Source organism: Trachypithecus francoisi, unplaced genomic scaffold (genome assembly GCF_009764315.1).
Source record: "Trachypithecus francoisi isolate TF-2019V2 unplaced genomic scaffold, Tfra_2.0 Lachesis_group12, whole genome shotgun sequence".
NCBI classification, from domain to species: domain Eukaryota; kingdom Metazoa; phylum Chordata; class Mammalia; order Primates; family Cercopithecidae; genus Trachypithecus; species Trachypithecus francoisi.
In genome coordinates, this window is record NW_022681457.1 from 28229491 (window position 1) to 28257393 (window position 27903).

At 39.0% G+C, this 27903-nt stretch overlaps 1 protein-coding gene across 24 annotated transcripts in view; it reads left to right on the top strand.

Moving 5' to 3' along the window:
- Window positions 1-27903, top strand: part of SGIP1 (SH3GL interacting endocytic adaptor 1) — a 245175-nt gene that overhangs the window by 79357 nt on the left and 137915 nt on the right. For 12 of the 24 annotated variants that reach the window (XM_033225190.1, XM_033225193.1, XM_033225191.1 and 9 more), the window contains 3 exons: window positions 15156-15219; window positions 22024-22048; window positions 24902-24973. In XM_033225190.1, coding sequence (XP_033081081.1) covers window positions 15156-15219; window positions 22024-22048; window positions 24902-24973 — 161 coding nt within the window. Of the gene's footprint in view, window positions 1-15155; window positions 15220-22023; window positions 22049-23046; window positions 23131-24901; window positions 24974-27903 lie in introns of all 24 variants that reach the window. The other 12 variants (XM_033225195.1, XM_033225199.1, XM_033225207.1 and 9 more) reach the window with 2 other exon arrangements.

Here is a 27903-nt window from a genome sequence, read left to right on the forward strand (position 1 = left end):
TTTATTGCACATAAAAGAATTAAATAAATGGCATTCGCAGTTACCTGGATGGAACTAGAGACCATTATTCTAAGTAAAGTAACTCAGGAATGGAAAATCAAACATTGTATACTCTTACTTATTAGTGGGAGCTAAGCTACAATGATGCAAAGGCATAAGAATGATGCAATGGACTTTGGAAACTCGGTGGGAAAGGGTGGGAGGGGGTGAGGGATAAAGGACTACAAATTGGGTACAGTGTATACTACTTGGGTGATGGATGCACCAAAATCTCAGAAATCAACACTAAAGAATTTATTCATGTGACCAAACACCACCTGTTCCCCCAAAAACCTATGGGAATAAAAAATAAAAATTAAAAAACCAAAATATTTATTGTGATAAGTGATTGATTTTGCTAAGGTTCTGAATGCATGATTTATTTAGTCTTCATAATTAACCTGTGAGAAAAGATCCATTTTGTGGATATGGATGCTGAGGCTGAGAGAAGTATAAGTTTATTCATAGTAACATCAGGAGTAAATGGCAGAGCCAGTTAATTATGTGGGACTAGAGCTCAGGGCTGCAGAGAAGGGATAACGGGATTTGAAAACAACAGCTAGTTGATTTCCAAAGAGCCAAGCTTCTCTTCTGCGTATGCAGAGCTGTTGCTGGGGAGTGACTTCACAGCCGGGGACTTTGTTTCCAGTGTCTCACATGTAGGTGAGGCCACATGGTCCATAAGCCAAACTCCTGCTGGCCAACAGTATATAAGCACAATTCTGTCTCTTCCTGGCTGAAGTGGTAAAGTGTCTGAGGTGACTTTCTCACATTCTCTTCCTTTTCCATGGCAATCTTGGAGGCCATGTCTCAAAGGTGATAGCTTCATGCGATGGGAGAAGCCCATGTGAACAGATTGGATAGATACAAGAAAGAAACCTAACAGCACTCCCTGATGGTTTGGATGTGGAAAGGAAAAATCAAAGATACTTCTTAGGTTTCTGGATGGAGCATCTTGGAGGACGATGGCACCAGTTTACTTGGAGAGGGAACCCTGGCAAAAGAACTGGCTGGGGAGGAAGATGATGGATTCAGCTTCAGTTTATACATGCCTCTTTACTTTTATATGACGTATACTATGACCGTTTACTATTTCTCAACTCTCAACTGAAATGGTAATAATAATTATATCAATAAATGATATTAATTTTTGCTTGGGTAGCACTTTATGTATATATCCAAACCCATTTTCTCATTTAATAAGATAATCATGTGAAGAAGGCATAGAAACTGAATTCTTGAGAGATTAAATGTTTTTTTTGACATTACACAGTTAGTGGTAAAGCTAAAATCTGATGTCATGTCTGACTGGCAATGTAACAAAACTCTGTGAGGGTTTGAGTTCAGGAATTATGGAGATTTAAAAAGAAGGCTCTAAATTAGTTTAAATCCCAGTTAAGATTGTAAGCTTTGGTATATTTACATATTGTCACAACTGGAAAACTCTGAAGTGCTAAAAACTCCGAATTGGTTTATTACTGTCAAAACTAGAACATTTCTTTTTTTTTTTTTTTTTTTTTTTTTGAGGCGGAGTCTCGCTCTGTCACCCAGGCTGGAGTGCTGTGGCCGGATCTCAGCTCACTGCAAGCTCCGCCTCCCGGGTTTACGCCATTCTCCTGCCTCAGCCTCCCGAGTAGCTGGGACTACAGGCGCCCGCCACGTCGCCCGGCTAGTTTTTGTATTTTTAGTAGAGACGGGGTTTCACCGTGTTCGCCAGGATGGTCTCGATCTCCTGACCTCGTGATCCGCCCGTCGCTTGTAGTTTTTTTTAGTAGAGACGGGGTTTCACCGTGTTAGCCAGGATGGTCTCGATCTCCTGACCTCGTGATCCGCCCGTCTCGGCCTCCCAAAGTGCTGGGATTACAGGCTTGAGCCACTGTTCAGGTATTCAGCTGTTCTGGTAAATTAAATATTCTAGTTAGGGAGAGTTTGCATTTCATAACTCAAATACAGATAATAATTTAAATGCTAGCTTTTAAACAAGTATACAGCATAGCACTTTTAACACTAAAACAATACTCAATATAATTTTGTCTTTTGGTGTTGTAGTAAACACTCTATTTACTTAGCTTATCATAGTGAGGATTTAGAAATTAATTACTATTGCCCTAAAGTTTTCTGGCACTAGGTAATAGACATTGCTGATAGGGAAAAAAATCAGAGGATGTCACTTTCCTGTCCTACTTTGTCTACCTCTTTAGGACTTTCAACGACTGCCCATTCCACTTAGAATTTAAGTTTTTGCGTGTTTTGTTTTGTTTTGTTTTGTTTCTGAGTCAGAGTCTCACTCTGTCGCCTATGATGGAGTGCAGTGGTGCAATCTCAACTCATTGCAACCTCTGCTTCTTGGGCTCAAGGGATACTCCCACCTAAGCCTCCCAAGTAGTTGGGGTTACAGGTGCATACCACTACGCCCAGCTATTTTTTGTATTTTTAGTAGAGATGGAGTTTTGCCAGGTTGGCCAGTCTGGTCTCCAAGTCATGAGCTCAAGCGATGTGCCCACCTCAGCCTCCCAAAATGCTGGGATTACAGGCATGAGCCATAGCACCCAGCCTAAAATCTAAGGTCTTTAACTTGACTTTCTAAAACTTGCATGATTGACTCCTGGCAACCTCACCTCATGTCACTCTTCACCTCAAACACCACGCAATAATGCATATATACCCCTTTGATGAGTAGATAACTAAAGTGGGTAACAGTGACCTAATGGAAAGAGTGTTTCAGGGTTTTAGTAACTGGTCTCTGATTGCACGTAATTAGAGGGTAATATTAGATGTTGTATCTCTAGTCTAGAAAAGTCTCTGGCACATGACAGATACTCAATAGGTTCCTTTTCTACCGACCACTGAATGAGAAGATGAAGAAATCTTCTGATAGTGATGCCAAATACTTCAGAGCTTGGATGACTCTAAACATTGAATGAAATTCTGGAGTTACATCCGTGCCCAATACTGAACAACTGGTGAAGAAAATACTGACCAGTGATGAGAAAAATTATCATTCCATTCTTGCGAGGTGAATATGAGGACCTAGGACCTGAGAATCATTAGTAGAGCAACAAATATGTATTTAACTGTTTGAAATAGAAGATCTGTACATAAAGACAGAGAATAATGACATGATTGCTTACTCTAAAATTCTGAGGTGATGGCTTAATAAATCTGCAAGCCTGCCAAGGGTTAATTTTCCAAGAGAGTTGACTTGAGGAAAGACTAAGGGAGAGCAGGTGTTCACTGTAACTTGATGGATTTATGTGATCCAACAGGATGAATTTCATGACAGTGAATTTATGTTACCTATTGTGATTTACAGCCAAAGGATGGATGGATGGGGGACAGATGGATAAATAGATCAATAGTCATTATTATTATAAATCTTACAAACAGGGTCACTCTACATGCATCCTGGTAGCCTTTAAGGCCTCTCCAAAGAACTTAGAGCATATACTGCACATTTATTTTCCTTTAAAACCTTTTATTTCTATATGTGTTTATCTGATGGCTGATTTTTCAAAAAACTTCATATTTATATCTATAATTTTAACTTTTTAAACCATTTATATCCCTTTTTAGAAGTAGACTTCATAGATCCTTATTAAATAAAGTTGGCTAATAGCCTGTGGTGTATAGAAAGGGCAGTATCATGTAGTCTCCTACTTTATCTACCTCTCTGCCTCCACATAGTAGGTTAGAATTAAACCAGAAGAATTCTAATGGGGGATATGTTCCAGCTTTTTTTTTTTTTTTTTTTCCATTTTGAGATGGAGTTTCACTCTTGTTGCCCAGGCTGGAGTGCAATGGTGTGATCTCAGCTCACCACAACCTCCGGCTCCCAGATTCCAGTGATTCTCCTGCCTCAGCCTCCCGAGTACCTGGGATTACAGGCATGCACCACCATGCCCGCCTAATTTTGTATTTTTTTTTTAGTAGAGACGGAGTTTCTCCATGTTGGTCAGGCTGGTCTCGAACTCCTGACCTCAGGTGATCAACCCACCTGGGCCTCCTAAAGTGCTGGGATTATGGGCATGAGCCTCCACCCTTGGCCTTTTTTTTTTTTCCCCCAAAAATGGAGTTTTGCTCTCGTTGCCCAGGCTGGAGTGCAGTGGTGTGAACTTGGCTCACTGCAACCTCCATCTCTCAGTTTCAAACGATTCTCCTGCCTCAGCATCCTGAGTAGCTGGGATTACAGGCATGCGCCCCACTCTCGGCTGATTTTCTCTTTTTAGTAGAGATGGGGTTTCACCGTTTTGGCCAAGCTGTTCTTGAACCCCTGACCTCAGGTGATCCGCCCACCTCAGCCTCCCAAGGTGATGGAATTACAGGTGTGAGCCACTGCGCACATCCACCAGCTTCCTTTTTAAATTGACCTTTGAATAATTTAAGTTGAGCAATCAAGTGATACATGTAGTAAGAATGTATAGATTTTACAGAAGGACTGGCCCCTATTCCCTGAATGAAATATAAAAGGGAAAGGGCATATAGAAAAGCATTTCTGGTATTATCTAGTTCATTTTCTTTTGAATTTATTTTCTTGTGGAAAATGGAGAGTTTTTTAAACCTCATTTGGTTTGGTGAATTACAATTCAATTGAATTTTTCTGTTTATGCCTAAAAAGTCTATCTGAGCAGGACCATTAATTTAAGTGCTTTCTACAAGTCATTGTCAGGCCAGGGAGGGACTGGAGATAAAAGGATGTGAAGAAAATAAATGACTGTAGTGGAGAAAATGAAGGAGAGAAAAAGAAAGTAACATTTTTACAGATCAAGGTTCTAAGGGAACAGGTCAAATTAATTTACCTAGTGTTTAAAGTATTCTCCTTCATGCAAAACTTGTGTGTCTCCCAAATAGGCTGGGCAGGAAACTCCAAATTCTGTGATATCCTTAACCCAAGTAGAAGGAGCACTGACCTACTTACAGATCACACTGGAAAGACCAACTGATCAATCAAAGTTTGTAACAGACTTGCACAAAGAGAAGGCTTCATCAATGCTGTATTTTCCTGCTGCATGAGAGAGTTATTTTTCTTGTTGTGAGTGTTTTAATCCTCACTTACCTTTTATGATAGATGTTAGTCAATGACATTTCTTGAGACTGAGTTTGGTTTTGTTATTATTGCTCTAACCAAGAAAAGCTTGAGGTTTTGAAATTTTGATTATTTTCAAATTCTGATGTCATATTTTTATTTCTAAAGGAATAGAATTATGAGGCTTCTGTATCATTTAGTTTCTTTTATGTGATCTGTTAAAAGAGCTGATTTCTAATTGTTTTATAACTATCAAAATTCCAAGAAAAGCAGAAAAATCTTCATAAAGTGATGCACAATATATTTTAGGTGTTGTACTGGTTTTTACACTTATTTAAACCTTACAAAAACCTTTTATGATAGATAGCTGAGAAAACTGAGACTCAGAGAGGTCAAGAAACTTGTCCTAGGAAGTAGTGAAGATGACGTCTGAGATCTTTCTGATCTCAAAGCTCATACTTTACAACTATGTATACTTCCCATGGATCTTTGTACTGTTCTTATAGCTTAACAGAAGTTGACCACCTGCTTAAAATTCTTCCCAATTATATTCAACTTCATCATTACATTAATATTGGCACAGCAAACACCAAGTCCTTTTGTAGCAAACCTATTTCATGACCATCTTCTTTAACATTTTCTTCTGTTACCAAAAGAACAAATATTTCTTTTTTTAAAAGTACTTTTTAGCACCTTGAAGTTCATAATTGCCCTCTAGAAATCTCCATTTCAGTGTTTCAGCATGATTTTTTATGTATCAAATCTGAACTTCAAGTTGTCATTTATATCAGACCCTTTTGCAATCTATTGCTAATGGAGTGTGTCCTTATGATTTCTCCCAAAAGGTTCAGTGCTCAGCTCAGAATGATGAGGTATTGTAGAGAGGTTTTGTGCATACTAAGTACAGAGATTACCTGGATTTCCTTTAAGTCAAGTAAAAATGTAGGTGAACCATTCATACCAAAACCACATGCTGACCAACTTTGAACAGGGAGGCTAAGGCAGGAGAATGGCATGAACCCGGGAGGTGGAGCTGGCAGTGAGCCAAGAAGATCACGCCACTGCACTCTAGCCAGGGCGACAGAGTGAGACTCCATCTCAAAAAAAAAAAAAAAAAAAAAAAGAATTGCAAATATGTAGAACGGCTTGTAAACATTTACTGAATGACTACCTTGCACCAGGTACTGCTAGACACTGAACTCTACATTTTCTACTTCCTGGCACTTGCCTTTATGAAGCATCTCTTCTACCCTAGGCAGTAGTCTATGCATGGGAAATCATAAATATCATAAAAAATCGTTGGACCAACTGGCCTCCATCTTAACTGGTTTTATGTCTTTCTGTAAGAATTTCTGATGACAAAGAATCTGAATTGGATTACAGTGACTATATTTAAAACCTAGAGGGAAAGCTGATACACAAAGCGCCTTAATCTTTTCTGACAGAAATACAGTGAACATCATAATGAAAAGATATAGCCAGTCTAGAGTTGCTGTCAATATGCGGCATTGTGCCCAGGGCAATCACATTTGCCTGTTTTTTATTACTGAGACCAAATATTTGGCCTGGGTTCCTGCAGAAAATAAGTAATTCCATTACATGTGATTCACCTTTGAGTAACCCTCCAAGTTAATGAAGACTCAAGCTGAAAATTTATATTTAGTACAGAAATAATCCATTTAGCAAATATTTATTGGGTCTCTTTATGTTCACTGGGCAGCATATAAAGATTTAAACATGCAAAATACCGCCTATGTGTATAAGAAATGTCTGCCTAACTTGCCTAAAAATCTCTCTCCAGTTTTTCAAACAAAAAATCGCATTCTTGTTTTTTTGTTTTTAATAAGAGGATAAAATGAATTGTGATGAGTAACAAAAGATATTCCAAAGTCATGAGGAGCCTGGACTCTGGAGTCAGGCAGAGGGTGTTTTAAAATGTGTTCTGCTATTTATCACCTGTGCGACCTGGCATCAGGTGCTTCTCATGTGCCATGATATAGAATCAATATGATAATAGCTCCCATCTTATTAAATTGTGTTGGACTGAGATAAGAAAGTTCCTGATAAATTCCCTGAAACATCACAAGTGCTCAGTACATTATGTCTATTAATTTTTTTATGATATATGTTTTGGGCTAAATTGAGTTTTTATTGTATCATTGTGCACATTTCCCACCTAAAATGTAATGAGGTCTCAGCACATCCCTCACTCTGAGTCTCTGCTCTCTGGCCGAAGTCCTGTGTATTCAGATTGGTGCATCTGGTATAGTTTGGGGCTCCTTCTCCTCCTTCCCTAATACATCTATATACACAAATAAATATCAAAAAGTTGGACACCAATAGAATGTAGTTTGCAAACATCAAAATAAGCCATTAGCTTTTAAAAAATGGTTATATAAACACTAAGCAGCTTTTTTTTTTTTTTTTTTGAGACGGAGTCTCACCTAGGCTGGAGTGCAGTGGCTGGATCTTAGCTCACTGCAAGCTCCGCCTCCCAGGTTCACGCCATTCTCCTGCCTCAGCCTCCCCAGTAGCTGGGACTACAGGCACCCGCCACCTCGCCCGGCTAGTTTTTTGTATTTTTTAGTGGAGACGGGGTTTCACCATGTTAGCCAGGATGGTCTCAATCTCCTGACCTTGTGATCCGCCCGTCTCGGCCTCCCAAAGTGCTGGGATTACAGGCTTGAGCCACCACGCCTGGCCTAAGCAGCTTTTAAAGAAATCGTTAAACAAACATTGATGACATGTCTTCTGTGCACTAGGTACTGCAATAATCATCATGACCACTCTGAAAGAAGTTGCTTGACTCTGGAGCCAAACAGACCTAGCTCAACATCTTGGTCTTGTTACTCATTTGTTTAGTGACTTTGAAAGAGAAACTTACTCACTTTGAGTCTGTTTCTTAATCCAAAGACAGGGAGTTAGTAATACCTTCTGAGGTTGTTGAAAGAATTGGTCTGCTTTAAAGTGTTTGGCACAGTGTCTGGCACATGCAAGGTTCTCAGTAAACAAGAGCTGCCTTTCCCTCATGCCTAGTGATTACAGAGAGAATTAAGATTGTCTCTCCAAACCTCCTATCTTGTGAAAACACGAATCTTATATGGAAAGTACCACAGTATCTCTTAGACACTCTATCAATGTTGCTGGAAGGCAGTCAGACTGAGTTTCAAACCCAGATCTTTGGATTCTGAGTAAGGTCACATATTTTGCTCCCTTCCACCCTGTCACCCTACTTCAGTTTTTGGAAGCGTGATTTGCATGCTTCTGGGGGAGATATGTGAGGAACAGATCGCATTCCACTGTTAACTGGGTTCTACATATTGATCCTAAAGCACGCTCATTGCCAACCTATCTCCTCTTCTTAAAGCTCCTCTTCTTCTCCAGAGCTCTAGATCACTCCTAGAGTTGGCTTTGTTCCTAGTCCTTGTCTTGTCTAAGCTCTGTTTAAAAGCACAGTGAGTGATGGGAGGCAGGAGGAGCAAATGCACCCTAGGAACATGATCTCCAAAACTGGTGCCTTTTCAACAATTTTAAAGGCAGTACATTTATATGGAGGTTCTAACACCACAATAAAGAGCTTTTAGAGAAGGCAATGTATATCTAGACTATGAGGTGAGTGAGGAAGGTGGGCAAAAAAGAAGTGCTTTCAAAGACAGAACACCCTCTCCCGCAGGTTCTGCCTGCCCCAGTGCTAGAACCTGGCTTTGTCTTTGGCTCTTTTCTGGTTTGTACCTGCCCCACCTCTCTTCCCACCCCAGTCCCTTTAAGTTAGCTTGGCTGGTAAGCCCATTTCTGCTAAGATGCTGTTAAGAAGGTGACCATTCTATATTTGGCCTCTCCATGTTGTTCTGTTACCAGCTAGCAATGGAGTGGTAGGAATACAGGACAAGGAGAGAAAGGAGGGGTTATTGGCAGGACTCTCCACTTACACTGCTAGGAGACAGCATTGCGGGTTAAGGCCAGCAGCGTCTTGTGTCTGGTCCTCAGCTTCTGCCTACAGAGTGCAAACACCTCAGTGTCTTCTGTTTGGGACTCAGCTCCAGGAGTGTGACCTCCACTTGGCAATCTACGGAAACAGTCTTCATTTTTATGGACAAAAATATTTCAGGTGTGTTTTAAAAATAAAATAAAATAGAAATAAAACTAAACAAGAAAAAACTCTGTAGGTTCTTTGGAGTATCAGACTTTGATGTTTTACCTAAAATTAGGATAGAGTCCAAGTTTCCTTTTTTTTTTAAAGCCTTCCTCTAAACAATTCTCCTTGCAGTGTAAAATTTAAAAGTGGCTCAAATTCAAAATTTGATGTTTACTTAATGAATCCCTACAATTCCTATCAGTTGTACTCAGGAGAAAAGAAAATGGATAAAGATAGTTTATTTTTTCTGCTGTACAGTTTCCTCTTCACCTGCAGGTCTGTATACTTTTAAAGTCAGGACATTCTAAAGTACTTCATGGGCGTTTTTTTTAGTTAGTTTAGGGAAGCCTCAGAAAAAAACACCAGTAAACACACTAATTTTTGTTTCAAATTAAGAGAGTTATTTTTTTAAAAGTTTTTTTAAAAATGACTTTCAAACTGGTTTTGACCTGCAATCTATCATAATGTACTAGCCATTCTGACACTGTTATAAAAATACTACCCAAGACTGGGTAATGTATAAAGAAAGGGGGTTTAATTGACTCACAGTTCCACATGGCTTGGGAGGCCTCAGGAAACTTACAATCATGGTGGAAGGCGAAAGGGAAGCAAGGTCCGTCTTACATGGCAGTAGATGGGGGGGAGAGAGAGAGAGAAAGAGACGAGGGGAAATGTGCCACACTTAAAGCATAAGCACTCGTGAAAACTCCCTCGTTAGCATGGGGGAAATTGCCCCCATGATCCAATCACCTCCCACCAGGTCCCTCCCTTGACATGTGGTGATTACAATTCCAGATGTGACTTGAGTAGGGACATAGAGCCAAACCATATCACCTAAGAAATGTATTTTATATCACCATCCAATTTGGCCAAGAGTTTCATGAAACAGTATTTATCCTTTCTATAGGCAATGCACGTTTTTCTCTTTCATTTTAAAATACAGGTTTTGCCCTAACAAACTGCCTTCATAAGCTTCCAATGGGGCCTTATTTGCAGTTTGAAAAGGGGATTGAGAAATAGTGCCTCTCTTTTAATACAATTGCACAAATGATTTTAAAGAATATTCTTTTCATGCCACATAAGGAGGTGAAAATAAACAAGATGCCTGCATGGATGGAGCTGCTGACTTCATGGAGTTCACCATCTAGTGGGATTAATATGATATTGTGATTTTAGGAGAACAGATCAAAGGAGCAAGCATCATGACAAACATGCATTTGCTTATGAAAAGCTTTTCTGCAAATATCTGATACATGAGCAAGAAAAGCTGGATGTCCTGTTGTGAATTCTCATGGAAATATTACTTTCTTGATACTGAAGGTTACTATGAACAGGAATTTGTGACTGTATTGATTTCTTTACTAAATATTTGACAACTGGCAAAACAAAACAAAAACAAAAGCAGTAACATGTGCCACAAACTTTTAAGCCAATCTGCCTTGTTTCTTTCTTTTCTTCCCCACTTATTCCCCTCCTTGTCCTCCCTTGTCATAGAATAATCTGGCTTGAACTATTCCATTTCTTTTTTATCATGGTAAAATGCAAACAAAATAAAATATTCCATTTTGACCATTTTAGAGTGTAAATCTCAGTGGCATTTAGTACATTCTCAATGTCGTGCAACATAACCACCATCAAGTTCCAGAACTTTATATCACCCCGAAAGGAAACCTGTACTCATTAAGCAGCCACTCCCCTTTCCCCGTTCACTCAGTCTCTATCAACCTCCAATCTGCTTTCTGTATTAATCAATTTGCCTACTCTGGAAATTTCATATAAATGAAATAATGCAATATGTGGCTCTTTGCATTTGACTCCCTTCATTTAGCACAGTATTTTCAAGGTTCATTCATATTGTAGCCTGTATCAGTACTTTATTCCTTTTTATGGCTGAATAGTATTCCGTTGCATGGCTAGGCCACATTTTGCTTATGCATTTATCTGTTGATGGAGAGCTATTTCATTTTAAAAGGAATTTCATTCACAAGATAATTAGAAACTAAATGATTGGGCATACCTTTACAGCTTTTATTACATATGTATTATAAGTAGAGTCTGAAGGTTTTTGAAGAAATCTGGTGTCTCTGTAGGAGCCTGAGTATGAGAAGTACTCTGTATTCAGAAGTTCATGAGATTGTGCTGGGTCTCACCTATAAATGCAGGATTTTTCTGCATACATATGATGAATGAAACTACATTGGTGGATGAAATCACGCTCAGAAAAGGATGTAGAAGTGCCTGGGACAAAGCCTTGAATAACCCCAACATCCTGGGGAGTACTGGAGTAAGAGTAGCCTCCTGTTTCCTCACTGGGGATGAAGATAATAAAACTTAACTTAGGCAAACTCTCAGACTCACTACTTTAGGGGAAAATACCACCTACTTTTTCACAAAGTTTGTAAGAGATTTAAATGAGGCAACATATGCAACCAGTGCCTGGGCAATAGGAAAGACCTCAGCAGTGGTAGCTGGTAGTATTCCAATGACAAAACTTCTTCCCACTCTGTATTTTTGACACCATCACTATTATCTATTTCTACATATATTGCTTTATTTATCTTATCTGGTAAGATATTGATGACATTTGTCTCGTAACATTATAACCAGGCTGCCTAGTTTGAAGTAAGTTTTCAACCTTTTAAAAATCCATCTATATTTAACGTGTGTGTGTGTGTGTGTGTGTGTGTGTGTGTGTGTGGTTGTTTCCCACAACACCAAAAGAAGCTAAAGAAATCTGAATTCGGTGGAGAAGTTAGGGGCACAGGACAGACACACAGTGTGGCTGATGAATTACAGCAGTTTTGGATTCACATAGGAAAGTGTTCTCAATTCCATAGCTTGGGAGAGAACCATTCTAACCCCAGATTATCAAGACAGTAAAATTCTTTCCCTTTAGATGTTTTTGTTTTGATGTTGGCAAGGGAAAAGTCATTGCATTTCTCAAAGGACACTTAGTTTTTGCCCTCCCATTTTTGGTAAAAAAAATAGTTGATAAAAAATTTATGCTCCACCCCAGATGTAATTATACTGTAATTGTAACTACCTGAAGTGGAGAATCATTGGATATAGTGTTTTTAAAACTTATCAAATTATTGAACATAGTGCCTTAAATCTGTTATTTCTGTAAGATCCTTGACTATTGTTGCTCTCTGTTGAAGAGTTTCAGTATTTTTTGATGAATTCTCAAAAGATGTGAGCACACTTCTCTTCACTCAATTTTAACGCAGTTGTTGCGATTGTTTTCTCCTTGGATCTTCTGAAAGATTCATTAAGGTATGAAAAACTGACTTTCATAACTTCATTTGCTTTAGTCTTTCAGTTTTCTTCATATTTTTTGTAAACTTCTTAAACCTTTCCACTTTTGAAGAAGTAAAATATTTTCAACCTTTTTTTTTTTGAGATTAAGTCTCACTCTGTCACCCAGGCTGGAGTGCAACGGCATGATCTTGGCTCACTACAACCTCTGCCTCCCAGGTTCAAGCAATTCTCCCACCTCAGCCTCCAAAGTAGCTGGGACTACATGTGTGTGCCACCACGCCAAGTTAATTTTTTGTGTTTTTAGTAGAGATGGGGTTTCACCATGTTGGCCAGGCTGGTCTCGAACTCCTGACCTCAAGTGATTCACCCACCTCAGCCTCCCAAAGGGCTGAGATTACAAGCATGTGCCACTGCGCCTGGCCCAACATTTTTTTCTTATTCAACAATTTGATTAGGGCATTTTTTTCTAGAATCTCACATCTTTGGTGTATTCCTATTTACATTCTATGTATAAGTGTATTTCATGTGTTAAAAACATGATTTCCAATGAAAGTAAAGCTACAGATACAGGCATGGCATTTTGTGAAGATGTGCAGATTCTTTCGACTCTTGTCATTGGCTGATTTGTTATAGGCTGACAGGCTGAAACATAAAGGTAATGTAACTTGTATTAAGCTATGCAATTAGAACTGGTGCTGGGAATAGACTCTCTGCCTCCTGGATCCTGATTCAGTGCATTTTTTTTTCACTGGAAAGTGGACAACTCATGATGTTCATGACCTAGTTCATGTTGGCTATCGTCCAAACTTTGTGGTCAAAACCAGCACAGGGTCTATGGAAAACTACTATTTCCTGTTCTATTACCAATTTAATACAAAGAGTACTGGAATGTGTGTATATTTTCTGATATATTTGGTAAGGCATGCTATTTTTTATCTCATAGGTCAAGTTACAGGAAATAGCACACTTGAAACCCTGAGATGATAATAGCATTGGTTTTATAGTCCTGTAAAAACCAGTGGTGATTGCTGAATATGGCATTCATTGTAGATCAAAGCTAAATCAGAAGCAAAGAAAAGCCAATTAGGAGACTTGAAACCCAAGGAAAATTGTAGGGATAGACTGATGATTATGTAACTATGACACTTTGTCCTTATAAGGGAATAAGACAATTAGAGGTGAGAAAGAAATTTTTAATAAACAAAATTAAAAATAAAAGGGGAGAAGGTGTTTCTAAATATTATGGGTGGGTAGTTTTAAATGTCAATACGTTTTCCTATAAACTCATCATGTGGTAAGTAATGGAAAATAGTTTTATGTGGGAGGAGTTTTAAAAAAATTGACATTTTAAAGACCTAAATGTCTTAAATGGATGACTATTAAAATACAAAATTAGACGGAACAGAGACATTTTGAAGATTGTATTTGAGTAGTATCCTAAGAGGCAGATAATGAATGACTCAGATAATCTGAGTGGTTTGGGCTGACTCACATGTTTTGGAAAAACGTATCATCAACTCACTGATTCTGTCATTGTTTTTCCCTTTGTTCCACCTGGCAGTACCAAACAAATCTGAAATATCAGTGACTTTCTTAGCTCCAATTTCTCAAGAAGACTTTCCAAACCACCAATAACAAGTATAAGGTTTGAATACATAAACATTTAATTTATTTGAATAATACTCACTAACAGACGCACAAGGCATGTCTGTGACTATGGATCATGTGGGGGGTGGGAAACCCAAACAGCTTTGACAGGATGAGTAGAGAAGAACCAAGACTGGACTTGGCTTGTCAGGATGGAAGAAAAGGGCTTTCTTAGCCAGTGCTGCTTGAATGGTGCTTCCTGGAAGATATTTTAAATCACAAATATTATCTGGACTTAAAAATGAGGGAGCCTTGGCCTTTGTTCAAGAAAGGATCACAGTCTACTAGGGAAACTGACACAGAAACTAATAGGCGATACCATTTGATATATCCTACATATAAGAGCAACATTTTGGGGGGAACACAGAATAATCAGTGTCTTACGCCTCCAGGATTGAGAGGCCCTACAGGAGTAGCATTTGTCCTGGGCCTTAAAGGATGAATTGAAATTCTAAATGTCCACAAAATAGGGAAAGCATTTCAATCACAAGTAAGGACCATACAAGAAAGAAGAAATATGGGAGTGCAAATTTTGGCGTGTGTTCAGAGAATGGTTAATAATTCAGTGCAGCCACAGACTGGAGGAAGTAGTAAAAGATAAGATGGGAATACGGGACACAGAGATGTGTCAGATCTGTGCAGTTCTCTTGGCATGGGTCACATGATCTCTGTCTTGGCGTTATCCCAGTCTAAAGAATATGTCTAACCTGAAAATGGCTTTCTTCTAAATCTGTGATTTGACTTCTTGGCAGAACCCCAATATGGGTGATGAATAACAGTAGTCTAAGAAAATCTTGCAATCTTTTCTATACCCATGCATCCTTGTGTTGCTTATAGTGCTAAGAACTTATGGTGTGAAGTCCTTGATAAATAACTATTGAAAAATGTAATAATGAGTCATATGAATATGCAGACACACATACCTATACATACAACTTCAGAAATTTCATTGCTTTCTAAACATTCAAGTCTAACTGGTGTGTTACGACTTTCAAAATATGTTCACTTGAATGTTGCTGAGAGAGTTTTTGACCCTTTGCTGTTTTCCCACAGGATTGAAAAAACGTACAAGGAAGGCCTTTGGAATACGGAAGAAAGAAAAGGACACTGATTCTACGTATGTACTTTAGGAGTTTGCCTCCTCGAAGAAGCTATTTGCATAAGAGATGCTCTTGTCACAGTCAATATAAGATTGCCACACAGTTTTCTCCGATATTGTGTACTATTTGCTTTCCCCATTTCTGAGTAAATTGTAATTATTCAATATAAACAGTTCTTAGATTTATGCTAAAAAGGTAAAAATTTTTCATCACATGTTCAGTTTTTTATCATGTGTTTCTTTCTTTTCTTTTTAAATCATTACACTTCCCAGCAATCTCAGGAGGCAGAAAATGTGACTGTTAATTTTGTGAAGGATAAAAAGAATTCATTTCCACATATAGGGTTGAGCCTATGATCTGAACTAAGGAAACAACAAAACACCTGTTTGGATAGATTAGACCTAGCCAGAAACAGAAATGTAGACTACATAACATCTCAAAGCTCTCACTTGAGATGCCAAGATTTTGTACAAGCCGAATTGTAAATCAACCAACAGAATTCAGGAATGATTGGATATTTAGTGGTGAATAAGAAACAAAAGCCAGAAACAACTGTGGGGATGCTTTTACATATTTAAGTGATCATATCCAAGAGAATTAGTTGCCCACAGACACTGATAGACCCTGAAAATGTCCAATGACGTAACAGTTTCATTCCACTAACTTCCTTCCACTTATTTGACCATCTTGAATTCTCCTGCAGAAGTATTTGGCTCTGACACAAAATCTCAGTTGCCTTTTGGAGCCAAGCAGTTAACTTATATACGTGAAGTCCACTGGCCAGGAACTTGAGACTCCAGCCCAAGACCAGTGTAGGGAGAGCACAACTATTCAGCTGCAGGTGGTTGTGACCAGGTAGAAATGCAGATCTGATGTAGTTTGCTGTACATCAGAATTGAACCCATTATACCCCTCATTTGGCTAGAATCTCTGAAAGAAAGTTAGAAAAAGGGAACAGCAGTAGTTGTACGGGCATAGGTGAAAATAAAGAGGCCGGGCGCTGTGGCTCAAGCCTGTAATCCCAGCACTTTGGGAGGCCGAGGCGGGTGGATCACGAGGTCAGGAGATCGAGACCATCCTGGCTAACACAGTGAAACCCCGTCTCTACTAAAAACACACAAAAAATTAGCCGGGCATGGTGGCGGGTGCCTGTAGTCCCAGCTACTCGGGAGGCTGAGACAGGAGAATGGCGAGAACCCAGGAGGCGGAGCTTGCAGTGAGCCGAGATCTGCCACTGCACTCCAGCCTGGGTGACAGAGTGACACTCTGTCTCAGAAAAAAAAAGAAAAGAAAAGAAAATGAAGAAAGCCACATTTATTCTCGCCTTTAGCTTTTCACTCTGTATATTTTTATCATGCATAAATTTTATCACAAGATCCTGAGTATTTCCCTGGGCCTTTGTCCTTTAAGAATTTATGATTCATTAGACAAAATATCTACTACACAAATTAAAGTATTGTTTATACAACTAATGAGGTAACATATTTGAAATGACTAATATGGTACCTAATACTTAGTAAATGCTCAGCAAATGGCAGCTGCTGGTACTCTTATTATTACTGACACAAATTAATATGTGTAAGTTCCTTACAAGCAACTAAGATGGGATTTCATGGGAATTTGAGGGTGAAAAGTCTCATATTTGGATTGATGATCAGTGATGCTTCAGGGTCGGGGAGGAGACTTGAGTTTGGCCTTCAAGAAGATGATGATGTGTATTTCATGCAAAGGGAACAATAAAAGCAAAAGCAGAAAAGTAGAAAAGTCCACTAGGCATTTATTGACAAGACAAATAGGGCAGTTTGTCTACTTGGGAGTTACAGGTAAAGGTGATAATGGAAGGCAAGGCTGGAAAGGAGACCAGGACCAGATAGGAAGGGCCTTAAGTACCAGGCTGAGGTGTGTGGGCTACTTCCATAGGCAGTGGGCCACCTTGAAACCTTGAAAGTTTTTTAAGCCAAAGAGTGTAAAGGATTGGGGGAACGAAGTTATTTTTTGTCTAGATGCCAAATATTAAGTTCTTATATTTTCTTTTTTCATTTTCTTTTGTAACTATTTATTTCATGGATATTATATTTACTGTTGTCCTGCAAATTTTTCTAAATAACTAAGTTAGGAATATTTTTCTGAGGATTATATAAATTACATTGTTTCTTAAGAAGTTTGCTATTTTCTGATCATTAACCACCCAGAATATGTGATGATGCCTTCACTAGATCAGAAGACCTGGGCTGTAGTCCCAGCACGGCCCAGACTCCATGGCTTTGGGAATTACCCTTTACTTTGCTGGGCCTCAGTTTCCACACCTGTAAACAACAACAACAAAGAAATTTACACTAAATGGAATCGAATTTCCCTGAAGGGCCAGACACTACGTGAGTCATATAAGGGAAGGCATTATAGGATTCGTAGTGCCAGGTGTTGTGTGGGACACTTTTCAATGGATCTCAGGAGAACATTGTTAACAGAAACTAAATCCATTTCTGAAGGAAGACAATGTCTGTAACTGACTGCACCGGAGATTTCTGGCATGCGAGGAAAGTTAAAAAGGAAAAAGCTTTCTTGAGAGAGAAGAGGTTGAACAATCTCTCCAGGGCAGGCTGCACTAATTTACATGTAGCCAAAGCACTACTTTTCCATCACCATTTCTGAAGTTATTAAAATAACTGAGTTATTCCTCGCAGCTATGGGTAGAGGCCCAATGTCTCTCTGAGGTACTCTAATAAGACATTTGTTTAAAGAATCCCAAGTATCCTTCGTTAACTTCTTATCATTTGAGAGCCCCAAATTAGTTACCTGATAGCAAAATAGCTGAAGCTGGTTCCACCATCAGTAATGGTCAAAGAGCAAGCTGTTTAGAATGTTTAGTATAAGCCCTTGCTTTTCATGAACTCCCTAATGTTTTCGTGAACTCTGTAATTTGATCACATATCATTCTCGGAAACGAAATCATAAATGCAAAGGGGTTGGGAAAGCGCTCTAGCAATTTGCTGTCCCTTCAGCTTTAGTAAATGCTTATGTTTGTCTGTGATCATTGAAACCTTGTTGATGCAAACTGTTTTTCAGGGCTGTTACAACTCACTATGGGTTGCTCAGCAACCTGCTAGGGTAGACACCAGAACCAACTTCAGCTCATTGAAACTCCTTAGATGTACAGTGGGGTTATGACCAGAGTTTCCTGATTTGATCATCATTGCAGCAGCTGGCAGGGGAAGGGAGAGAGCTTGTGCTAAGTGGCAGGCCCTGTGCAGGGCATATGTTGCGCTGATATCCTTTTTAGTCTTCCTAGTAATTAAATAAGGTTAGCAGCAATACGTCAATTTTAAAGAGAAATATCAGTGCGAAAGGAGGTTAAGTAATTTTCTGAAGGCTACTCAGAAACTAAGACTTGGAGCCCATATTCTAGTTTAAAATCCAGTGTCTGTGCTTTCATCACCCAAAAGAAAAAATATCAACGGGTAGAATTAAAACCCAGACAAATAGGAGGGTAAAAAAAAAAAAAAAAGACAGTAGTTACGAAAGGTAACTGAAACTTTAAAAAATAGATCCCAAAAGTCCATGGTAGATGATTCTTTTTAAAATAGAAGTCAGCAAATACAGTAAGTCTGCCATGAAAAAGAAAAAATTTATTTTAAAATACAATATAAAGCCTCATTACAGGGGGTTAGAAAGTGAAATTAGAACACATGCCCAACTGTCTGAGGCTGCTAAAATCTCTTCACTCCCTATCCTGGGTTATATTGTATAAAAATTATTATTCTAGAAAACATTTAATGAGCATTTACTATGTTTTAGGGACTGTTTCAGGTTCTTCTCTTATGTTAGTCCACTGAATCCTCTAATAGCCCTATGGGGTATATGCTGTTATGCTGGCTATTTTATAGCTGAAGAAACCGAGAAAAAACGGAGTGAAGTAACTTGCCCAAGTTTCTGCAGCTAGGAAATTGACACTGGTTGATCCCAGGCAGTCTGGCACTGGAGCCAGTGCCCTTAGCCACCATTCTCACTGACTCCATAGGACACATGAGCCACATTTCCATTAGTAGAGAAGACAAAGGATCAGAATAGGACTCCAGTGCCACTATGTACAATCACAGTTTATCTGATTAAAAATTGTGAAAGACCATCCCAACAGCTGCAATAAGCATGAGGTCAAGTTCCCCCCCTTTAAGATTCCCTACTGATAGGACCTTGTACCTGGATCCACAGTGGGCAACACCACAGCCAGGCCAATCTCCGAGCTTTTGCCGCATCTATTGCTTGCAGTTCCCAAAGGCATCCACACATGGATCAGTGCCTCTGAACACATCCTACCCAAAAGTTGATGTAATCACCTCTCTCCCAGCTCCGTTAGTAAGGTTGGAATCCTAGTAAGAAATACTCATATATAGAGACCTTAAGTCCTAGTAAATTGAAGTCCTAATAAGAAATACTCAGTATATTCGTCAGGCACCATAGCTCACACCTGTAATTCCAGCACTTTGGGAAGCTGAGGTAGGTGGATTATCTGAGGTCAGGAGTTCAAGACCAACCTGGTCAACATGGTGAAATTGCTTCTCTACTAAAAATACAAAATTCGCTGGGCGTGGTGACGCATGCCTATAATCTCAGCTACTTGGAAGACTGAGCTAGGAGAATCACTTGAACCTGGGAGGCAGAGATCACAGTGAGCTGAGATTGTGCCATTACACACCAGCCTGGGTGACAAGAGCAAAACTCCATCTTGAAGAGAGAGAGAGAGAGAGAGAGAGAGGAAGGAAGGAAGGAAGGAGGAAGGAAGGAAGGAAGAAGGAAGGAAGGAAGGAAGGAGGAAGGAAGGAAGGAAGGAAAGAAATAAAAGAGAAAGAGAAAGAAAGAAAGAAAGAAAAAAGAAAGAAAGAAAGAAAGAAAGAAAAAGAAAGAAAGAAAGAAGAAAGAAAGAAAGAAAGAAAGAAAGAAAGAAAGAAAGAAAGAAAAAGACTAAGTATATAGATATAAAAAAGAGAATTGGCTTGATGAGTATGGATTGGTACCCATTCTCAGTGCTCTCCTACTAGCCTGGGCTTAGTATGACCATGATAACCTACTGGATTTACTCACATGTTTCATTCTCTCTGTGATGAGTATGTTTTCATTATTTTTATCCTTTGGTTCTAACCAATCACCTGGCTCATTACAAATACTTTTGTCAGCTGAGATTCTTCCTATTGTTCTATTTTAAATAAAATTTTTTCAAACTGGTTAATTTCCACATCCAGGTAATGTCCGAAAGTCTCAAGATTTCTGTCAATTCCCATGGTCTTTCAGGATCAGGATGTTCTCTGTTTCTTGCCTCTCTATCACTGATTCACCTCTGCATCTCTGTGGACACAGAACTCACTAGTTATGAAAAATATGCACTCTGTCAAGTGTATTTTAATCCAAGTAGAATATTCCACTAATTTTGAAGGGATGTTGGTGGGGAAAGGGAATCACACCTTGGAGTCCAGATGGCATCCCACCAACTCTCTGCACTGCTCTCTCTCTCTCTCTCTCTCCCCACTCACTGGCTTCCTGTCATTAAGCAATAATTCTCTTACTTGATTGCACCTTCTGAAGAATGATTCCAACCCCACACCAAATTCCTCAAGATATCACAGTTCACCTTAAGCACTTATTAAGGTTTTCTTCCAAATAATGCAGGTCCCTTTCCAAGCATAATAAGTATCCCTGTATTTTTTTAGCCTCTTAAAAACTGAATTAAAATGGGAAGTTATAAAATTACAATGGCTGCCTTCTAGTTTCTCCGTCTGCTCCTCTAATCCAGTTTTCCAAAATACCTCTAATACTCTAAAGTCCAGTGTGGCTGCAAGTGGGCACTTTCATGTTCCTAGTGAAGAGACATCTTGGAAGAGAAAAGGAATTATAAGTAACTCACAGTTTTGAATACCATATGTCAGGAACTATTGTAAGTACTCTCTATATTACCTTATTTAAACTGGCTTAGAGAGGTTAAGTGTTCAAGGTCACAGAACTGTTTGGACACCCAGCTTCATCTTACTCAAAAGCCCTTGCTCTTAACCACTGCAGCATAGTGCCACCATAGAATAGCTGCCCTGGGCTTTAGTCATCAGAAGGAGCCATTTAGCAAAATGTTGTTCTCCATTTCCTGCTCTTCTATAATGGAAGGAGAGGTAAACATAGAAATACGGAGGAAAGTACCAATTCTCAAAATAAAGTTGAAAGATACCACAGAAGCTTTCTTATGTAGGAGGCAATTCAGGACCATTCATAGAAGCAAAGATAAAAGAGCTGGGCTCAGTGATTCTCACCTGCAGTCCCAGCTTCTCAGGAGGCTGGGGCAGAGGTTCGCTGGAGCCCAGCAGTTCAAGACTGTAGTATGCTTTTGATTGTGCCTGTGAATAGCCACTGCACTCCAGCCTGGGCAACATAGCAAGACCCCATCTCTTAAAAATACACAGGTGAGACAGCACATTGGTTTACTTGCCTCATGATAGTTTTAAATGGAGCCAGCTAGAGTGGGATAGTTTTAAATGGAACCAGCTAGAGTGGAGTCTCTTTAATAAACTATCCTCTCAAAAATGAACCAAGGCACTACCCTACCCACTTGTGGCTTTGGGCTACAATTTTTTAATGAAAATTTCCTTCCCACATACACATATCCCACCCTTAAATATCACTCAACCAATTTGTTTTGATTTAGTTTTCATTAGCCAGGTTTACCAGGGCGGGAATGCTGGGGAAGGGGAGGGTAGTGGTTAATGGTTCTTACTGTTGTACTTTAGTCTGTGTGGCAAGAATGATTCCTTAGCATAATAGCTATCAATTTCTTTTTGTTACAGAGGTTCACCAGATAGAGATGGAATTGTAAGTATTTAAATAACCATATTTACTGAGTTTGTGCTTCAATATATGCTGTGTTTAAATTTCTCAAAGCCCCATTTTTTTTTTTTTTTCCTGTAAGGAAAAAAATACCTTGAATGACTTTTTAGACCTCTTAACTATTGTAATTTTCTATATTAATTGTATGGGACATAAATGTAGTCTTGGTCAAGCTAGACTTATTCATGGCATTTACCTAAAACCCTGCCCCAGAGCAGGCAGGCAAACAGATGGTGGGTCGCAAGCCAGACAGTTCATGCAGGGGCTGCTCCCATCAACTGTTATTTCATTTCCAATTTAATGATGTAAAAGTTCATTATGGGAGAATGTTTTTCTCCAACAGAGGCCACAAAGTTGTAATGAAGCTGAGATCCAAGAAAATTGAAAGAAGCTTTTCCCCTTTAGTAGTTGTGCTGCAGATACATTTTCTATATTAAATTCAAAAGTAGGAGATGGTCTTGAAAACCACGGAAGCCTGAATTTACAGTCTGAAAGAGGAAAATGTGTCCACTGGGTTTAAATCTAACAGTTAGCTGTGACTCCTTGTTGGCCGCCAGAATTCTTGCTTTTTAAAGAAGTCCATGGTGCATGGGCTTAGATAATATCCGAGTTGTGCTTATGGGAGTCTGCACCGACTCCTAAAATGACTTCCTTCAAATCTAAATCAGATGCCTATTCAGAAGGTTTAAAAGAACAGCTGTTACTGAAAAAAAAAAAATGGACTTACATTAGGCTCATTGGGCTGGAGTGGGAACTAAAATAAACCTGATGGTTAAAAAATTTCTTAAATCACCCTTCACAATATTATACCTAAACTGGGGTGTTAATTGCAGCTATAGCAGGAATTTTTCTTCCACACTTGACTCAAGGTTCTTAGCTTTGGGGTGCCTTTTGCTTTCGTGTGGTTCTCACCATGAAATGTTAAGAAAATAGACTGAAATTTATCAGACATTGGGTAACACTATAATCAAGGCTCTATTCAGCAGGGGAAAAAAAAGACCCAGAAGACTCAGCTTCTCCTCACCTCTTGCTTCTGGCTCAGAGCCCTCTCGTTAACTCTGTCTCAGGTACTCTCTGCTTCTGTGTCTCTTCTTTGCTTCTGGCTTGGTCCCCTCCCTGGGTTCTCTGGTCCCCTCTGACCTTTGCAAAGCTCTGTTAGCTACTCTGCTTTCTATCCTCGCTGCTCCCAGACTGGATTGCTGTTTCTACCTGTGCCACTCTCAGTCTTGTCCTTATTTTCTTTCTCCAAACCCCTGCTCATTGTCTCTAAGGCCCCTTGCTGCCTCACTATTCTCTGTGTTCTGAATAGCACCAGTTTAAATCTCTGGTAGAATGTGCACCCTGGTACCTGGTACAGCAGCTGACACGTGGCAGGCAATGATGAGTATGTGCTGCATTAATGAACCCAGCAGTCATTCTGGGGACGCATCCCCTCAGGGCAGGGCTTCATGCCTGAGTTCCCCAAGTCCTTCACCATTCCAAATCATATGAAGTTCTTTATTAGCAGTCGTGCCCACTTGGTTACTTAATTAGAAATGCCATAAATATCACTGATCATGATTATTAGGAAAGATAAATTAGTTAATTTTGATTTCTTAGAAAATAACACAGACCTGTTCCGGAAAAGGCTACATTCAAAATAAATGCACTTCCTCAGAAACAGGCTTTATAGGTAATTGGACATTATTAGCCAGCTGCTGCTTTTACCATTTAGAAATGTTCTCCAAGTTTTCCACATTTACTATGGTCACTGAATCTTGGAAACCAGTGCTATCTGAGTTTCTATCTGCATTCAGTTCTCAGAGATACCAACCTGATTTTCCTTCAAACTCAGACTGATTTCTTCAGCCCTTGTTTCTATAGACCCAGTCCACTTTTGCTTAACTGATATGGCTTTCACATTATTGCCTTTTGAATGTCAAGTGTTGAAATGTGTGGTTTCATTAATGTAGTTCCACAAACTACAGGTGGTGGTGCACCTACCTAATGTTTATAAACTACTTGGTGAACATAAACTTTAACGTACTGTTGTTTATTTAATGCCAGTTTCTCAGAATCCAACGAAGCTCATCTCTGGTGACAATGCTTCTGAGGTTTAACCTATAGAGGCTTCGCGGCAGGGCTGCATGCATGAAGGTGGGCCTTGCTCCCCACTGGCTGAATGTACCCGTCACTGGCAGAGCTGTCTGTCATGGTGTCCAAGTGTGACAATGCATCCTAACCTAGACACAAACTCTAATTTGTGCAGGGCAAACTAACTTTTTTCTAAGCAGTTCCAGTTTCCCTCCACACATAAACTTGGAGCATCAGGATCATAGCCCTTGCTGTGAGAAGGTCATTTTTTATCACCCTGAACAGGTGTGCTGGAAAGGGCATAGATTTGGAGCTGTCAGCTGTGTGTGCTGTGTGTGTATTGGTGACCCACAGGAAGGCTTTGATCCAGGCTAAACTGAACTTTTCCCACTTAGGTTAGAAATACAAACATTTTTATTCCGTCTCTTCTTGTGTGTCCTTGTGCCTGTTCTCTACGTGTAAATTAAATGCTGGCTGTATGAGAAATAGATCCACATGGTCCCTAGTGCCTGGGACATATCTTCTTCCTCCTCCCTTCTTCTCTTGGCCTAACCAAGCTGGCCTGCTGAATAGAGCCTCATTATGGGCCCCAAAGTCCACTCTTTGCTTAAGGAACCCTGCCAAGATTGGTAGGCCGTATGATTTGGCCTAGAGATGGTTTCTTCTATGGTATGTTTGCTGACTCCATGTAATTCTTTATATGTGTCTTGAAGAACAAGCAGATCTTTTAACCACTTTTTTCTACATGAAAACAATCAATTCCAGCAGCCCAGCCCACACGAACCACCCTACAATAGCAAAGCAGAGTGTGCGCGTGAAGGAGGAAAAAAAGTTTCGGTAAGGAAACAGATTTTAGTTTAAAATTTCCAAAGGGTTATTAAAAACAGTGAGTAACATCCCAATTTAAAATTTGGAAAACACAGTAGTTTTCGTTTACTCCATCTAAGAAAACTCTTAGGTATTTCCAAATTACTTCTTGAATATCTGGGGCCAATTTTTAAATTAACCATATAGACTTTATGGACTGACATCTGAAGGTACTTTTAAAGAGTAATCACACATAAAACATGTGTGTTTCCTGTTTCATCGACAAAGGACAGGAATCCCAATTTTAAAAAGAATCTACTATCTATAAAGAAGCCTTTGGCTATAATAGAAACATCACCACATAAAATGAGTAGTCATTTCTTAGGATAAGCACTATCTCAATAACATCTGGAATTTGGCAGAAGCTTGATCTGTATGAACCAGTGTATTTGACCAAAGAACATTGAGTCAGGGATGCTGACCCTAGCCCAAACTCTGTGGTACCTATAGCTGTATTGCACATTATGGTAGCCACATGTGACTATTTAATTAAAATTCAGTTCCTCGGTTGCACTTGACACATTTCAAGTACTTCATAGCCACTTGTGGCTAGTGGCTGCCATCGTGGATAGCACACAGGTAGAACATTGCCATCTTCACAGGTATTTCTATTGGGCAGTGCTGTTCTATAGAATTATTTACAAAGTGAGTCAAGTCTACCTCAGTGGAGAAAAGATAATATTTAGGCAGTACATCATGTACCTTTAACATGCCCCACCCAAGGATCATTACCTGGCCATGAGCTGACCTTGAAAACCAGAGGCATTCCCAGTGGAAATTGAGAACTTTGATGAGTGTGTGATTGAACATAACTGTCACTATATTTATCTATTTAGCCCATCATATTATCTAAGAACAGATAATATATGCTAACCAAAGTAAAATACCTATGAAGACATGATTAGCATCACTGTGAGCCTCAATTATCTTTAAATAATAGTCATATTCAACTTATAAAAGTTACTTATGCTAAAAGTAGGATTTTTGAATTTTAAAACATACAAAAAAAGGAAGAGGTAAAAATCTATATAATTACAATTCCAAGAGAAAAATCGTTGTTTATATGTTGGTAAATAACTGATACTTCTTTCACTATTAAGCCTGGTTTTTAAGTGGTGTTTCCCCATATAACTGATATTCTTCCTTGCTTCTTCTTCTTGAAAGTTTTCCATTTGAAAATCAGTAGACTCATTATCTTCACTATTACTAGTACTACAGTTGCACCTTTCTCAATGGTTAAACCAACAAAGAATTGTTTTTCTCTTGGGTTTGGGCCAGAAGAATTCCATCCAGGCTCTGACTTAGCTTTAACTTGATAATTTCCACTTGGAAAACCAAAGATATTTGTAATAATCCACTGGCATAACTGAGACCAAATTCCTCTAATAAAGCCGTATGTGTGTGTGCGTGTGCGTGTGTGTGTGTTGAATAGCTACGAAAAATAATGTATTGTTATGATTTGTTGTTTGTTTTTAGTATTTGTTGTTAAAGTGTCCCTATTTTTGAAGAAAAAATTTCTACAAGTTTTGCTTCCCCTTTATCTCAATCTTCCTTTGGTTTTCATGCAAACTGGGAAATTTTCACTCTGCCTAGATCGTCAGATTTAGAACTCACCTTTCTTTCTACAATATTAGAAATATGTTGTCAGGAAGGAAAGAAAAACAAATATACATATATATATATATTTATCTGTGTGTGTGTAGGTATCTGTGTATGTTTATATATATGCATGTGTATGTGTGTGTGTGTATGTATATATGTGTGTATGTATATGTACACACATATATACACACACACAAACAAATATATATGTGTGTGTGTGTGTGTGTGTGTATATAAACTGTTTAGCTGAACATATAAGCCATCTTGGTTTTTAAGGGCCTTAGTTACAAAGATGAGATTATCATGGACGCAAACTGTAGAACTTTGAAAATTTTGAACTCAGTAATTTATCTAATCTGTGGTTTTGGATAACAATCCTAGATCACAAAATTCATGAGTTTACTTCTCTGGAATCTGCTTAGTCCTTTTGATCTCCTATCAATATAAATTAAATGTCTATATTGAACTTGTTTGTTTTATATGCTTTCTAAGAAGGAGTGGAGCACTTTGCAAAGAAGTCATATACAAACAGATTGGTAAAGCAGGAATTAAAAGAGAAAGTAAATATGATAAAGAGAAAATAGGAGCCCTGTCTATACCCAAATGAGAGAATCATTTGTATTAAGTGGCACATTATGTAATGGACCAGTTCTCAACAGTAGCTTTGTAAGGTATACATAGGTAGAGTTGATATGACAGGTTTTACAAAGACCTTTGTTCAAAGTAGAAGAAATACCACCGAAGCACGGATTCAATGAAGGCAATTATATGGGAAGATTAAAATGATGTAGTCTGCATACAAATAATCCATATCAGGAGTGGGACAGAGAGGGAGATGGTCACAGACCTTATGTCCATGGATGCTGGTCTGTGGAGGCAAGGCATGGCCCAGTTCTTATAACTGTAAATTTTAGTGCAGTGGTAGTATATTGGAAAACAGAGGGCATGAACACATTATCTATTTCTTGTGCATTATTTACCCTTGCCAAAGCCTTGCTAGTCCATAGAATGCCTAGTCAACATTCACTGTTATTCAATGATGATGATTATTCTGGGTTATCTAGTGATCCTATGTGCACACATAAAAAGCTTATTTCTCCACCTATTTGTCAAATTGGGTATTAGTTGTTTACATTGCAGTACATGGCCTTTATTTCTTATTGCAAAATTAGAGGTCCTGTGTCCAAGCCTCATGCATCACCATTTGATGTGTGTTGTTCTGAGATCTGCTATGCGTAGTGACATACCCTTGTCCCATGTGCTAAATATAAGAATGTTGAATGAACCCTCCATTACCA